The 17310-nt window shown below is 42.6% G+C and overlaps 1 protein-coding gene across 2 annotated transcripts in view; it reads right to left on the bottom strand.

Moving 5' to 3' along the window:
* Positions 1-16884, bottom strand: part of ATP11A (ATPase phospholipid transporting 11A) — a 413748-nt gene extending 396864 nt beyond the window's left edge. For both annotated transcript variants that reach the window (XM_033948051.1, XM_033948052.1), the window contains exon 1: positions 16427-16884. In XM_033948051.1, the coding sequence (XP_033803942.1) occupies positions 16427-16465 (39 nt within the window). In that variant the 5' untranslated portion in view covers positions 16466-16884. The remainder of the gene's footprint in view (positions 1-16426) is intronic.
* Between the last annotated feature and the right edge of the window lie 426 nt (positions 16885-17310).

Genomic DNA, 17310 nt, shown 5'->3' on the forward strand with positions numbered 1-17310 from the left:
CAGCATCCTATTATGTCCTAGTGCAATTTTTCCCACTTCCACCAGAATGCTTTATGAATGATTTTACAGTTTTGCCAGTCAGCAGCAAACCAAAGATTTGTTGTTTTAATATGTGTTTTCCCCAGACTTCCCTAGCTGCATGTAACATAACAAAACAAAAAAATAATTCACTTTCTAAATTTATCTGTGTTGACTTGCTCTGGCACAATCATTTTATGCAGGGAGGATACACTGAAAAATTAAAATCTACTGCAAGCGCGGAACTGAAGTACAATGTCAGAAAGGCAAGAAAGCCAATAGTTGTAAGGCATTGTTATGCTTAGAAAACAATTTTAGCTTCCTGGTCAACTTATATTGCTGGTTTGAGAGTCACACTTTTTTTTTTCTTCAAGTAACGAATATGAATGTTCTACCTAGCTCAAAACATAATTTAATTAGATAAATTTAGACTTTTAATACAAGGTTTGCTACTGTTGCAATTAGATTACTGTAACCTTGGCTATTTACATAAGAACATAAGAATTGCTGCTGCTGGGTCAGACCAGTGGTCCATCGTGCCCAGCAGTCCGCTCACGCGGTGGCTCTTAGGTCAAAGACCAGTACTCTAACTGAGACTAGTTTTACCTGCATACGTTCTGGTTCAACAGGAACTTGTCTAATTTTGTTTTGAATCCCTAGAGGGTGTTTTCCCCTGTGAACTAAGAAGAGGGGGGGGGGAATTCATCAAGAACCATTAGCACCATAAGTCGTGTCAATTGACCCTTAATGTGACCTAAACAACCCTAACTCTGCTTTTCTAAAAATAGTATGGTAATATTTAAGTCACCATACAGAGATTATGTAAATAGCCTAACGCATAGAGCCCCAAAACTAAAATAAAACAGCCCAATCTTTTTGCTGGGGTTATTTTACCATCTAGGAGTATTGGTCCACACAAAGTCATGGCCCGATGCTCCTGGCCTGTGTTTCAGGGTTCCCCCCACCACAGACCTAAAACCCCTGATGTTTGGCCCCCTAGACTCACCCACTCCCTCATAACTACCAGGGTGGGTGTACAGGGAATCCAAATGGGTATGGTCTGGGTCTGGGGCTCTTTGGCTAGGAATGATGTCCAATCATTCCTGGCCACTCCAGCAATGTCATCAAACTGGTGCCCCTAGCAGTAGATTCACGTGACTACAACTAGGGGATCATACTTTCATATATTCCTTGTGGTGGTCATGCAAGACTGCTGCTAGGGGCACCATTTTGATGAAAGCACTGGAGTGGCCAGGAGTGATTGGGCATTGTTCCTGGCTGAAGAGCCCCAGACCACTTCCAATGGACCTCCCACCCCCACCCCCGGACTCCTAGGTCCCCCAATGATAAAGTCAGGTATTCATGAAGGGGGCAGGCTGGCCTAGGCCAGGACCAGAGCAGGGTAGGATTAAACAATAGGCCAAGTAGGCACGTGCCTAGGGCCCGAAATGGTCAGAGGGGCCCGATGAAGGAGGGCATCAACATTGTTTTTTCCAAACGGCGATGGTAAACTTTATCAAACGATAAAGGGTGAACTTTTACCACACCCTGATGAATTCCCCTGACACTAAAGCCAGTTGAAAAGGCTACAACCTACAGAAAACATGACAATCCATTTGATTCTTGGTTTGACTAAAATTTGATAGAATCATCTTTTCATGTCAAACTTCATTGGATTCCTATTAAAGCATGAGTTTTGTTTAAATTGGCTTGTTGTTATATAAAATGTTACATGGTCTGGTTACCAGATGTCCAGGAAAACCCGGACATGTCCTCTTTTTAGAGGACTGTCCAGGTACCTACATAGACTTTCCAAAACCAGGCAGTTTGTTCAGGTTTTTGGAAAGCCCCGACCTCCAGCTGAGGTCAGGAAAAAGGAGACGAGGCTTTGTGGGGGCGGAGCTGGGGGACAGAACAGGGCAGGGATTGAGGCGGAATGAGGAAGGGCTGGAGATGGAACAAGGCAGAGCTGGGGTAGAATGGGGCGTGGCCATGCATTTGGGATTTTACGATGATAAATATGGTAATCCTGGATATATCTAAATTTTCACCTCCACTTTGTTGCCTCTTCTAAGAATACAAGACCAAACTGTACTAACTTAATTTCATCCTTTGAGGCAGGAAGAAATTAAGAATATTTGAGATGATACTGGCTTTTCTAGATGCCAGGCTCTGGAAAGACTTTTCTAGGGTATTTTGCTCCTCCCATTCTTATCTGGCTTTTAGAAAGACTATTAAGACTTTGGTCTCTCAGAAATTTGTATTACATTATGATCTATAAATTTTAATCTTTTTTTTTTTTTTTTTTTTAATCTTTATTAATTTTCAAAACGAATACAAAGTGCCAGGAATTAATCAGACATTAATAATCAACGTAAGCATTTAAATTCCATCAATAACAATGCAGAAGAAAAATATATCTCCCCTCCCACCCAACAATTTAATCAAGAAATAAACCAAAAAGATATCCCCTCCCACCTCGACCTGGATATGTATAAAAATAAACAAAAATAAAATTAAAGACAACTATGTTGAAGTAACAAAAGATGTCAACGGGCCCCAAACCAAATTAAAAAATTTATATGCCCCAACATATCAGCATTCATATTTTCATATTTGTAACCTAAACATAATCTGGCCCACCAAAAAGGAAAGTTGAGGCAATTGCAATTTTTCCAATTGCAGGCTATCATTTGCATAAGCTATCCCTTCATAATTAGGAAAAGCATGCATTTGTAGCGATTTTTACGTTTTCTATTTTTGTTTTCTTAGAGGAGTGTTCTGGCTCTTAATGTTTTTGTAACTCGCTTTGAACTGCAAGATGTTAGCAGACTATAAAGGCCAAATATAATGTTATATTATGTTATACTGTGATAAGCTACAATATATACAGAAAATACAAACTGGAGTTCCATTTTATTGAAATAGCCTAAATAAATCTGTCTTATACAACTGCTCTAAAGCAAAATGTGGACACTTATTTCAAGCCATGTTTGACAGATTAGTAACACAACAACACTACACTCAATAAATATGCCAAAAATCCTATAATAGTAACAACAAAGAGGCACAACCAGTCACAACAGGGTTTGGATGGGGGGTGCTCAGAATAAGCTGCAGTACTAACCTGAAACAACTCCACTCAAGAAGTAAAGGGCGCTCTCAGTGTGAACCATCAGCAATGGGAGCAAAAGCTCCGATGCTTCACTTCCGGGCTGAGGCAGAAAGCCTCCACCACCACACCATCATTGAGCCCCCTATGTGTATACAATAATGAACGACACCTACAATAAGGCCCTAAATAAATAATGCAATCCAAACAAACCCGTGAGCAATTTAAACTCAAACGGTGGAGATACAAACTGAGCGACCCCCACACAAACCCTGCCAGCCGAAACCCGCCCAGCTAACTACAACGCAATATCAAAACATACTTAAACACAATCAAAAAAATACTTATCTAAACCAAACTGCCACAATAAGAACGCCAGGAGCCGAAGTTCTTATTGTGGCAGTTTGGTTTAGATAAGTATTTTTTTGATTGTGTTTAAGTATGTTTTGATATTGCGTTGTAGTTAGCTGGGCGGGTTTCGGCTGGCAGGGTTTGTGTGGGGGTCGCTCAGTTTGTATCTCCACCGTTTGAGTTTAAATTGCTCACGGGTTTGTTTGGATTGCATTATTTATTTAGGGCCTTATTGTAGGTGTCGTTCATTATTGTATACACATAGGGGGCTCAATGATGGTGTGGTGGTGGAGGCTTTCTGCCTCAGCCCGGAAGTGAAGCATCGGAGCTTTTGCTCCCATTGCTGATGGTTCACACTGAGAGCGCCCTTTACTTCTTGAGTGGAGTTGTTTCAGGTTAGTACTGCAGCTTATTCTGAGCACCCCCCATCCAAACCCTGTTGTGACTGGTTGTGCCTCTTTGTTGTTACTATGACAGATTAGTAAAACAGGGAGTTCAAACTTATACACCAACTCTACCACATAAATGTTTTACAAGAACTGAAAATGGAACTTGGAAAAGACAACTGAAGGATGATTTTTGAAATGTATTTCCTTTTTATCTGCGACAGACCATTCACGTATGAAGCTTTAGCTGCAAATTAGTTTTCAGATGCCCAAAAAGACAAAAAAGCAATTTCATATTTCTCCCATTTCCATTAATATTTTATTTAATATCACTCATGGTAAATTAAAGGTCCCTATTCCAAAGCCACAGTAGCGATGCTCATTCAATTCCTATGGGCTTTGGTGCATTTACTGCAGCAGCATCACTGCCACAGCTTTGTACAAGGGGCCCTAAGTGTTACAGGTGATGAATACATTTCATTTTCTGTCATTCTAATAAGATATTAACCCCTCCTCCCCCCTTTTGTGAAGCCGCGTTAGGCTTTTTTTTTAATCACTGGCCGTGGTGGTATTAGCTCTGACGCTCATAGGAATTCTGAGTGTCAAAGTTAATACTGCTGCAGCTGGCAATAAAAAAAACACTAAAGCAGCTTCATAAAAGGGGGCCTAAATATAATATGCAGTATACAGCAATATGCTATTTTTCTTAAACAAATTTTAGAACTTTTTCAAACCTAGTGTCATTGAAAAAGTGAGTCCTAGTAATGAAGTATTTACAACTGTAATGGATACCTAAGTATGATTAACATGCAATAGGCACTTAACTTTAGGTACCTATCTTTTTTAGGTGCCAATTACAGAATCTGGTCCTTAGTGTATTACAAGCCTTCTGTAACTATCCCATAACAATCTAACCTAGCCCTTGTTCTCTAAAAGCCATCATGGTATTCTTGTTCCTTACTTTGGAGGAAAGGTGAGAGGGGAGATATGATAGAGATGTTTAAATACCTGCATGGCATAAATGCATATGAGGTGAGTCTCATTTTATTTGAAGTTAAGACATGATAGGCTCAGGTGTAATCAAAGGAAATATTTTTTTACAGAAACGGTGGTAGATGCATGGAATAATCTCCCGGTAGAGGTGGTGGAGATAAAGACTATCAGGCTCATAATAAAAAATCATAGACGTCCAAAAAGCATCCTAAATCGTCGCTAGGACAGTCTTATCACCAGAATGTCCAAGTGCCAATAATCAAAACTGTTTTTCTGTACGTCTAGCAAGATGCTCCAGTCTCTATATGTCCAGAGCACGAGATGGGCTTAGTGGAGGCTAAGATGTTATGGACAGGCTTTGGGTAGTCTCAAGGGTGGGTTAGACATGGACATCTTGCAGCAATAATCAAACATTTTGCAAGACATCCTGGATGGAACTTATACGTTTGGAACTAGACCTGTTTTAGTAGGGTCTAAGTGCCACTAAGGTATCCAAACTGATTAGATGAGTAGTGAATGCATCAAGGTAAGACACCCCCACACTCCCCTAATGCTCACTGACCCCCTTCCAACACATAAAAATGAAAACAAAAAGGTACATACCTGTCTCTAAAACAGCAGCATCTGGTATGAGGAAGCCTAATAGAGCTGCATACAGGTAATTTAACCTTTTCCTATCGTGTGTCCCAGATGACGGGACATTCCAAAAATGACATAGACAGTGGATAAACAGTCTGTATGGACTAATAAAGAGCCAGGAACACAAAATATTTGAATTTACAGACTTATGACTTATTTACATTATGTTTACAATAGACATAAATGATAACGGTGAATAATACAAAACTTTGCTAAAATAATTACGATTGGAACCAGCATAACGTAAAATTTATTACGATACAAAAGGTTAAGTAGCCTGGTGCGTGGGCTAGTGAACCATAGAGAGGAAGACCCAGGCCCATAAGCCACTCTAGCTACTACATTTATGATAGGATGTTTGAGTCCACCCAAACCCTACTCTGCTGCTATATAGGTGCCACCTGCAGCCATAAGTGCTATTGGGTGGTACACAGGAGAATATAATAGGTTTTGGGGGGGGCTTAACCTAAATTATAAGGGAATTATGGTGAGATATATAACTGGCACCCTTCATTTGAAGTTCACAGCAGTGCCTGCCGGTATGTCTATAGAAACATAGACGATGACAGCTGAAAAGGGCCACAGCCCAAAAAGTCTGCCCACTCTAATGACCCCCCCCCTTAATTTCTTCCTTGAAGTGATCCCACATGCTTATCCCATTTTCTCTTAAAATCCAGCACCCTGCTGGCCTCAATTACCTGCAGTGGAAGACTATCCATTACTATGCTGGCACCACCCATATCCAAATGGTCAGGATTAGGATGTATTCAACCTGGATATTTTTCTGATCGAAAATGAGGTATAAAGTTAGATGTCCTGGTGGCCAAGATTTAAAAAACAAAAAAATTATATTTGGACGTCCAGCAGTTTGCCCTTCATAAATGGTCATTTTTGTTCCTCCAACATTGGACGTTCAGTTGGAAACGTCCAAGTTGGACTCAGACATTTTTTCAAACATGCCCCTCTGTGTCTGAATTCAAGAAAGCATGGGACAGGCACATGGGATCTCTTAGGGAGAAGAGGAGATAGTAGATGGAAGACTGGATGGACCAATTGGCCTTTATCTGCCATCATGTTTCTAAATATCTTACATTTACTATATATTGTAGGAGTCGGAGTTATACAGTAGAAAAATAGAAGAGTCAAAGTTAAAGGTAGTGTATCATTTTCACAGCCCTGGAAATTAAAATTGTGTTTTGGGGTCAGATCAGTGGCAGTGCTGATTACCACCACCGGGCCTTTCATATCACCGTTTACAGCCTCTTGGGGATGGATTGGCCTGGGAAAGAATCATGGTCTCTGGTAAGGGTGACACTAGAACAGGGGTGTCAAAGTCCCTCCTGGAAGGCCGCAATCCATTCGGGTTTTCAGGATTTCCCCAATGAATATGCATGAGATCTATTAGCATACAATGAAAGCAGTGCAAATAGATCTCATGCAAATTCATTGGGGAAATCCTGAAAACCCGACTGGATTGCAGCCCTCCAGGAGGGACTTTGACACACCTGCACTAGAAGGACTGATTTAGGGATTCTTTTATTAAGCTGCAGCATAAAGCGACCTTAGCATGTCCCTTTGCACTAAGGCCATTTTTACTGCAGCCATAAAATGGATCATTTTCTGTTTTTCCCATTAGCATATGGTCATTTTTAAAACTTATCATGTGAATATTTAACACTATCCATTTTATAGGTGGTAAGGGCACATGCAGTGTTCCTGTTCTAACTAGTGAATGTAGGAACACCCATTCTCCACCCCAAACATGTCCCCTTAAAATATATATATTTTAGAGCAACCACAGGATTCCTGAGTGCATCCTGCAGTATGCTATTTTAAGTTGCATTAGGTATGCATTAGTACCTAATGCAGCTTAGTAAAGGGCCCCTCAGAACCAAAATACAAAGTTCCAGGAGGAACATTGGTGCATGCCTCCTGTCATCAAGATCATTGTATAAACTAAAAATGGTGACAGATAGAAACCTATGCATTTACAAGTGAAGTTTCATGGTACTAGAGTTCTAGACTAAGGCTAACAACTTGATCCAGATTTATTTTATTTATTTAAGTATTTGTATACTACTTAGTTTACATTCGGGACTCAAGCATTTTTCCTTATCTGTTCTGGTGGGCTCACACTCTATATAATGAAGCTGGGGCAATCGGGGATTAAAGACCTGCCCAGGGTCACAAGGAGCAGGGTGGGATTTGAACCCACAGCCTGCCTCAGAGTGCTGAAGCTGTTGCTCTAACCACTGCACCACACACCACCCACAGGACAGGGTTGTTGCAGTCCTGGGTTTGCCCCACTGCATGCTGAGACTTGTCTTGCTTTTTTTTAGGGAATTGAATGGGGTAAGCCAAACTACAAGTCCCAGCGAGCAAAGTGTGTGTGTGTGTGTGGGGGGGGGGGGGGGGAGAAAAACCCAGGACTGTGAAACTGGATCCAGTTGGCAGTCGTATAATAGAACTGGTTTTACCTGATCTTGAGGAAAAAAAGGAACTACAGAGCAAACAAATAAAAAAGTGGGTTATTAGAACAACACGCCAACACTGCCAAGAATATTGTGCTAGTTATCAGGTTAACACTTGCTTTCTACTTTTTCCTCCTTCAATTTTAATTGCCATACAACACAATACTTAGTGTGCCTGTTCTTACCATATCACAGTAACACAATTGGAATTTAACAGGATATTTTCCTGTCAAAAAGGCAAACAATCAGAGTCAAATTGACATAGTGTATCCTAACTGTAGCATGTACCATTTATGCACACATTCTTCAAGAAATAAACTTGACTACAATATTAAAACTACTATTACATATAAAATGAAAAACAACCTGTGGCAACTTATTGACTTGAGTAACAAGTTTACTGAGTCATGAGCTTGTTTTTTAGCCAGCACAGAAAAGTGGATTCCTAGTCCTACATCTGCCAGATATAACTTATTCCTTATTCACATTAAATTAATTATTTCAATAAAAATAGAAGCGATTTATTTACACATCCACAATTTGTACAAACATATTCTATTGCTACCTTTTAGATGCTACCTAAAATTCACAAACCCAAGTGTCTTAGCAGACTAATTATATCCCGTACTGGCACACTCAGAGCCTAATAGTAAACTGAACTAATAAAAAGGAATCTCAAACATTATGTGAGAATGACAAATAACTTCATTGAAGACACCACTGATTTTCTAAACAAATGTGTTTGAAACTATGGGCTTCTTTTACAAAGTCGCGGTAGAGGCTGCTGCTGCGGTAATCGCTCCGAGGCCCATAGGGGTACTTAGAACAGAGGAGAGAGTGGTGTTATAGGAGGAGACGGCTTCATTTACAGATTTGTGTAGCATAGAGATAGAGAGGAGGGGGTGAAACGGTGGTGGAGAGAGTGCCAGGGTCGAACGGGTACAAGTGAATCGATTTTTCACTCCGTCTACAATTACAAAGACTAGGGGACACTCGATGAAGTTACAGGGAAATACTTTTAAAACCAGAGAATAGTTAAGCTCTGGATCGCGTTGCCAGAGGATGTGGTAAGAGCAGATAGTGTAGCTGGTTTTAAGAAGGGTTTGGACAAGTTCCTGGAGAAAAAGTCCATAGTTTGTTATTAAGATATGGGGGAAGCCTCTGCTTTCCCTGGATCGGTAGCATGGAATGTTGCTACTCTTTGGGTTTTGGCCAGGTACTAGGGACCTGGATTGGCCACTGTGAGAACAGGCTATTGGGCTTGATGGACCATTGGTCTGACCCAGTAAGGCTATTCTTATATTCTTAATGGGCACTGGGGTGTTTGCCATGCGGCAGCAACTACCATGGCTTTGTAAAAGAGGGGGGTATGTTTTTTGGGCTTAAATTGTTTAATTAGGGTACTTATTTCAAGAAATGTGTTTGAAACTTCCTCCTATTGCTGAGGTTACTGAGGTTTCATTTAATTAATTTAGCTCCCATTGTACCTGCTACATAGCAAAGTCTGTATCTTTAGGGAAGGGGCTGATTCCTGGAGAGTTGGGAATTCCTGAGAAGCACTGCAAGCCTCAGAACTAAGCTTTTCTGGATTTATATATTTTCAGATTTATGTCTTTTGGATTGATTCATAGATTATAAACTATTCACTTACCAGTGTATGCGTCTCTCTAATTTCTTTCTAGAACACTGCTGACTTTCCTCCATCTATCCTATAACTTGCTATATTGCTGTCCTACTTCTTACTTTATAGTCTTTCCCTTCTTTTCTCTCTCCCACCCACCTCTAGGCTAGCTCTGTCTATACAGGAAAACCAAATGACAATTATCTTCAATAAACCCTCTAATGGACAATCCTTTTCATTGCTCTCTCTTGACACAGTGCACCTTTTCACCTGTGTTCTGATTAACAAGTATATCAAAATGACTTTCATTCAATACAATTTTTGCTGTGCCTTAATTCTAAGACAAACCATCCAGAACCTTAGAGCCTATCCCATTTGTCTTTAAATAACAACTATGAGAGATGAAATCGACAAACTAATAATTGGCAGCTTTAAGTACTCAGACTATGGTTGAGTACTTCTATGACAAGGGTCACAAGATTAACCTTGAGTTCTCAACCAAGTCACCTCCAACTCTCCCCTCCCTCAGTCCACTTTGTCAACCCTCCTTCGGCCCCTGCCACCTTCTCTTCCTTTCCTGAAATCACTGAGGATGAAACTGCACGTTTTCTTTCCTCTTCCAAACTTTCTGCCTGCTCCTCTGATCCATCTTGTCATATCCTCAATCTATCCCTTTCCATTGCAACTGTCATCAACATCTTCAAACGCACTGTTATTATATCACTCCTCAAAAAAACCAAACTTCATAGGACCCTACCTGCCTTTCCAACTACTGCCCCATCTCCTTCCTCCATTTCCTATCCAAACTGCTTGAATGTGCCATTCACTGGTGTTCTTTTGACTTTCTGTCATCCTTAGATACTCCTGACCACTCCAGCCAGGCTTTTGCCCCCTTCACTCTACAGAAAATTCCCTTACCAAAGTCTCCAATGACTTGTTCCTAGCCAAATCCAAAGGCCTCTATTCTATCCTCATCCTTGACCTATTTATCTGCTGCTTTTGACACTGTAGACCACAACCTTCTCCTTGATAAACTGTCCTCATTTGGATTCCAGGGCTCTGTACTTTCCTGGTTCTCTTCCTATCTCTCATATTGTGCCTTTAGTGTATGCAGTAGTAAATCCTCCTTCACTCCATCCTGCTATCCCCAGCGCAATGGTTAAAGCTACAGCATCAGCACCCTGAGGACATGGGTTCAAACCCAAGCTGCTCCTGTGACCCTGGGAAATCACTTAGGACCAAATTCTGTAACCAGCGCCTATTTCGGAGTCACCCAACTAGATAGGCGCCTATCTAAATTGAATAACAAGCTCAATTAAGCTTTTTAATCAGCACTGATTGAAACATAGGCACCTATCAAGAAAGCACGATTCTGTAACAAGGCACCTCTAAAAATTTAGGCAGCCTTCAAAAAAAATAGACTCTATACATGTTAGGCATGGGCGTGGCTACATGTTAGGTGCCTTGTTGCAGAATCACTGCCCTTAAGTGTGCTTAAGCGCGGTTAGGTGCCTTTTAGTTGTGCCTAGAGCTGGCCTATTTCTTGGGTGCCTCCAAAATAGGTTCCGCTCAACATGGTTCATTAAATAGCACCCAATTTTACTTGAGTCGTAACTTTTGGGCGTTTCTTATAGAATTTACCCTTTAATCCCAACTCTATTCTCTTAACACAAAAATAATTGTGTACTAAAGTAGCTATTATTACAAGGAGGAAAAAGCCTCAGATCCCCGTCTCCATCCAGAACAAATTTTGCTGGGAGACTAGAAAGGGTAAATACCTCACCGGCTTGAAAAAAAATCTCCTGGTATGACTATAGATATTCTTAATATGTTTTATAAGTCTTCAAAAAAACTTAGGGCTCCTTTTACGAAGCCGTGTTTAGTGCATGGCGACTTTCTATCATGCGCTAACCCCTGCGCTAGCTGAAAAACTACCGCCTGCTCAAGAGGAAGTGGTAGCAGCTAGTGCGGCCAGCACATTAGCACACGCTATTACGCGCGTAAAACCGCTAACGCGGCTTCGTAAAAGGAGCCCTTAGAGACTGTAGCTAAAGTGAGTATGTAGTTCTGCATATACAGTTCCTGTCAAACAGTTATTCAAAAGTTATTAAAAACAACAGCTACTTAGTGCTGAACTCTCCAATTGCAAATTAGTAGCTTGGTGATATATGCAGAGCTGGATGTTTAAGAGAATAACTTTTGAATAACTGTTTTGACAGGAACTGTATATGCAGAACTACATACTCACTTAAGCTACAGTTTTTAAGTTTTTTGAAGACTTATAAGGCATATTAAGAACATCTATAGTCATACCAGGAGGTTTTTTTACAAGCCGGTGAGATATTTACCCTTTCTAGTCTCCCAGCAAGATTTGTTCTGGCTGGAGACGGGGATCTGAAGCTTTTTCCTCCTTGTAATAACAGCTACTTTGGTACACAATTATTTTTATGTTATAAATAACTTTAAGAGGATAGAGTTGGTATTTTTTTGGTGCATTGAACCTTCTCTCTTGCATATTGTTGATAGAAAAATCACTTAATCCCCCCATTGCCCTAGCTGCAATAGACAGATTGTGAGCCTGCCAGAACAGACAGGGGAAAATACTTGAGTACCTGAATAAATTCATGTAAGCCATTCTGAACTCCCTTGGCAGAACAGTATAAAAAATGGAATAAATACCTTGGCTTGCGAGTATAATTCATTCCAGAAGCATGCTCGTAAACCAAAGTGCTTGTACATCAAAGCGAGTTTCCCCATAGAAAGTAAGGGAAACTCAGATGATTCGTTCCACATCCCAAAAAGACCCATCTCCCAAGACTTCCACCCTACCCCACCATATCCCCAAAAGACCCCCCCCAGGCCACTGGCATGCTTCCACCCCACCCCCAGGGACCGGCTTTGCCCCCTAGCCCAAACCCTTAACTTGATCAGACATCAGCACGCAACACCAGCCCACTGGATGTGCCGGTGCTGAAAGAGCCTGCCGTGCCTGCCGCTGATCTCTGCTGTGCTGCACATGCTCAAGGCCTTCTGGCTCCCACTCTCTCCGAGAGCCCAGATCATGGGAGGGTGGAGGTTAGGGAAGAGAGTGAGAGATGGTGGCTCTGAGGTGGGATAGGGACTTGGAGAAGAGATGCTGTATGGGCAGTGAGCATAAAGACAGACACAGAAAAGCAATGCTGGCCATGGGGAGAGACAGAGAAATGGAGAAGAGATGCTGTATGGGCAGTGAGCATAAAGAGAGACACAGAAAAGCAATGCTGGCCATGGGGAGAGACAGAGAAATGGAGAAGAGATGCTGTATGGGCAGTGAGCATAAAGACAGACACAGAAAAGCAATGCTGGCCATGGGGAGAGACAGAGAAATGGAGAAGAGATGCTGTATGGGCAGTGAGCATAAAGAGAGACACAGAAAAGCAATGCTGGCCATGGGGAGAGACAGAGAAATGGAGAAGAGATGCTGTATGGGCAGTGAGCATAAAGAGAGACACAGAAAAGCAATGCTGGCCATGGGGAGAGACAGAGAAATGGAGAAGAGATGCTGTATGGGCAGTGAGCATAAAGACAGACACAGAAAAGCAATGCTGGCCATGGGGAGAGACAGAGAAATGGAGAAGAGATGCTGTATGGGCAGTGAGCATAAAGACAGACACAGAAAAGCAATGCTGGCCATGGGGAGAGACAGAGAAATGGAGAAGAGATGCTGTATGGGCAGTGAGCATAAAGACAGACACAGAAAAGCAATGCTGGCCATGGGGAGAGACAGAGAAATGGAGAAGAGATGCTGTATGGGCAGTGAGCATAAAGAGAGACACAGAAAAGCAATGCTGGCCATGGGGAGAGACAGAGAAATGGAGAAGAGATGCTGTATGGGCAGTGAGCATAAAGACAGACACAGAAATAATAATAATAATAATAATATTTTATTTTGTATACCGCCATACCCAGGGAGTTCAAGGCGGTTCACAACAGGTAGATGAATTACATACAGTGCGATTCGAAAAAAGAAGAACATAACAAGGCAATCGTGGGGACGAACTCGTTTACATAAACGATTTAGGAGGGGGAAGGGCTAAATACGGGATACGTACAGTGTGCTGCAGTAGGATACAATACGGGATACATACAGAGTGCTGCAGTAGGATACAATAGAGTTTAAGAGAGGAAATTAGATAAGAGCATATTAGATGGAAACAGGGGGGGGGCAACCAACTTGGAGGGGGGGTGGGAAAGTAAGGGGGGGAGAGGGGAGAGGAGGGTTTAGATGGGGGAAGGGGGGGCTAAGGGATAGGTCTGTTGCAAAGGAGGGGTTTCATCAGTTTTCTAAGGAGGAGAGGGGGTAGCGTTACGGCGGAAGAGGGGAGCGTTAGGGATTTGGTCCGTTAAAAAGTAGAGTTTTGAGCTTTTTTCTGAAGGGGAGGTATGAATAGCTGTCAAGTATGATTTGGGCGAGCCATGAGTTTAGTTTGGCCGCTTGGAAAGAGAAGGTTCGTTCGAGGAATCTTTTAAGGTGACACGATTTCAGTGAGGGAAAAGCGAATAGAGTTGTTCTGCGGGGGCTCTTCTTATTATAGTTCAGGTTGAAGTGGGGGTAAAGATAGGCTGGTGACATACCAGAAACGGTTTTGTAGCAGATGCAAGAGAACTTAAATAGGACTCTGGATTCGAATGGCAGCCAGTGCAGCTTGTGGTAGAAAGGGGATATGTGATCCCATTTCTTCAGGCCAAAGATAAGGCAATGCTGGCCATGGGGAGAGACAGAGAAATGGAGAAGAGATGCTGTAATGGGAGGGATCATAAAGACAAGGACAAAGAGGGGCAATGCTACAGACAGCGACAGAGAGAGGAGATTCTGAACAGGAGAGACAGGGACACAGAGGGAAGATGGATGGTGGATATAGAAATAGAAGAAATGTCAAATGGCTGGAGAGCCTAGAAAGATAGTTATGACAAACTGAGAAAAGCAGAAGAGAGACCCTGGGATCAAAGTACTTGAAAAAATAAAATGCTCAGTCCCTATGTCTCTAGTATTCTGTATATACAGAATCTGTTGTGTTTGTGTATCTGCAAAAGAGGGGGTTGAGAGATCTGAGTGTGTGTGTTGGGAGGTGTCAGGTCAAAAGCGTGCCGGGACAAATGCACGCGCAGACAATTGAGCGCAGCGCAGAGGCGCGCACCGCAGAAAATTACTCTGACAGGGGGGCGTGGGGGGGAACCCCCCCACTTTATTTAATAGAGATCGCGCGGCGTTGTGGGGGGCGTGGGGGGTTGTAACCCCCCACATTTTACTGAAAACTTCACTTTTTCCCTGTTTTTAGGGAAAAAGTTAAGTTTACAGTAAAATGTGGAGGGTTACAACCCCCCAAACCCCCCACAATGCCGGCGCGATCTCTATTAAGTAAACTGGGGGGCTCCCCAACAAAACCCCCCGTCGGCACCCCTAAAAACTGTAATTTTCTTCGGCGCGCACCTCCATCTTGCGCTCAGTTGTCGGCGCGCGCCTTTGTCTGTCGCCGAGTTGTCTATGAACTGTGTTGGGGAGTAGGAGCTGGGGAAGAATGTGCAGATAGAGAGAGAAAGCTGGAAAAGTGTATGGAGAAACTCAAGTATGGGGGTGGTTATTAGGAGACAATTATGTGGGGGGGGGGTGCCATAGGAAGGTAATGAGATGGGGGATCATCAAGAGAGAACTATAGGGGTTTATGTCCTGTGGGGAAAGCAGAAAGAGAGAGCAAGAGCGATGTGGGGAAGGCAGAGGGAGAGAAAGCAGTGTGGAAAAGGCAGAGAGAGAGTGAGCATTGTGGAGAAGGCTACTTTAATAAATAACTTGCTGTGCATCATCTTGAGCAGATTATGAATGAGCAATTTCAGAGATGCTAAATCTCACATTAATTTGAAAGCTTTCTCACTCTATCTAATGTACCTGGGGCAATGGGGGATTAAATGACTTGTCTAGAATCCAAGGAGCAGCATGGGATTTGAACCCAATCAGTAAGAACACCTTTCCCCTACTGTTTCCTCTTGCACTGTTCCTTTTCCTTTTACTGCAGGTACATGTGCTCTGAAACTGATGTATACTTTTAACTACTGGGTGGAAGATAAATTTCAGTTTAAAAATGTTGCCCAAATGTTGTATTCTTTCAGAAGCTGCAAAGAAAAGCCAATAGAATTTAATATTACCTTGATTCATTTGTAAAGCAATACTATATTTAAATCATTCTAGATTTATAACCTGCATATAATGTATGAAAAAAAATCTCACTTTTGGTCTTCAATCTTACTCCTTAGGGTGGTAAATATCATTCTTTGGAATCACTCTTGGCATCTTTTATGTGCATAAAAATGGAAATTCTACTTGTTTCAAGTCTGGCTCCTAGATCCTAAGAAACTTTGTCCAGCCCTAGTTTCTACAATAAAAACAGCCTCTTCATCACCTCTACATGTTTAAAAAAAATGGAGAAGGTTTAACAACCCGCACCATCCAATGTACTACCACTGAGTTTCTCATTTCCAGGAAGTGTATAACTACCTAAGCTAGGCCTTTTCTGAGAGCACTTGAATGTGTCTCTCTTTCAAGCCAGTAAACAAGGAGGCGGCAAATCGCTGCGGCTGCAGCTCAGAAACCAAAGCTACAGGAGCAGGAAAGAGACTGCTCATCCCGTCCAGGTGCCACGCTACAGCGTTAACCCAAGCTTACAATATGTTTTTTTATAATTTGCGCTGGACCTGTTGAGGCTTTTTAGAACAAAAAGCTCCAAGTATCTGACAGACTTGCTTTCCTCCCCTCTGGTAGGGTGAGGGAAGAAAACAAGAGTGTTCTCGTGTTGCTACTTACAAATCTAGTAATGAAGTTCCTCAGGCGGCTGCAGTCCATGGTGGCAGCTCTCCGCGGTCCTGTTGTCCCTGGCTCCCTTTCAGCCCGCGAGCAGCGCTACTCGACCGCTTCGGGCTCCCGCCTCCATAGACTCGCTCACTCGCTGGAGGGCAGCGGCAGCCACAGGGTTACAAGCGCGTGCTTCCGCCTCTGTTCTCATCCCTACCGCGCCTCATCCCAGCCGAACACCATGGGGTGCCTGCTGCAGGGGGGGGGGAGCTGAGAGATAACGAGGGGCAGTACCGCTCACCACCCCGGCTAGTTCGGCGATGCTAGAGGGGAGAGTTGCGAGCTCTGCAAGCCTTCCCCGCGCTTCTGATTCCTGCAGGTATTTTTCTGCTTCTCTAGTGTAAACACCCCCCTGCTTGCACTTCCCTCTCTAGTAATGCTCCAGTGGATTCCCTCGCCCTCCCTCCTCGTTCTCACCACGGCAGTGCACAGGCTGTACTGCCGCTCCTTATTGGTTGCTTAGCGTAATTCCCGCCTTGGAAACCCAGCCTTGCCCGTTTCATTGGTTGCTGCGGTTCTCCTTTGCCCAGCTGCTTTGGGCGATGGGTGTGAATCCTGCAGGTAAGAGTTGATGAACAACTGTGGGCAAAAGTTGGTAAAGAAGTATCTCATTCCAAGGCAAGCTATTTTTCATTTCAAGTTAACCTTGTTTGCGATTGTTTTGCTCTGGTGTGATTCATTATAAACCTTGCAGTACCTTGGTTAAGTGTGGGTTTTTTTTGTTTAACACAAGTTCTCCATTTATTCTGTCAAGTGTAGGAGCCAGCCAGCTCTGTGAGTGCTTGAGCACCCCTAATATTGAACAAGCTCCTCAACTGTCCAAGGAAATACAATTT

The sequence above is a fragment of the Geotrypetes seraphini genome, chromosome 6 (assembly GCF_902459505.1).
Source record: "Geotrypetes seraphini chromosome 6, aGeoSer1.1, whole genome shotgun sequence".
In the NCBI taxonomy this organism is placed as follows: Eukaryota; Metazoa; Chordata; class Amphibia; order Gymnophiona; family Dermophiidae; genus Geotrypetes; species Geotrypetes seraphini.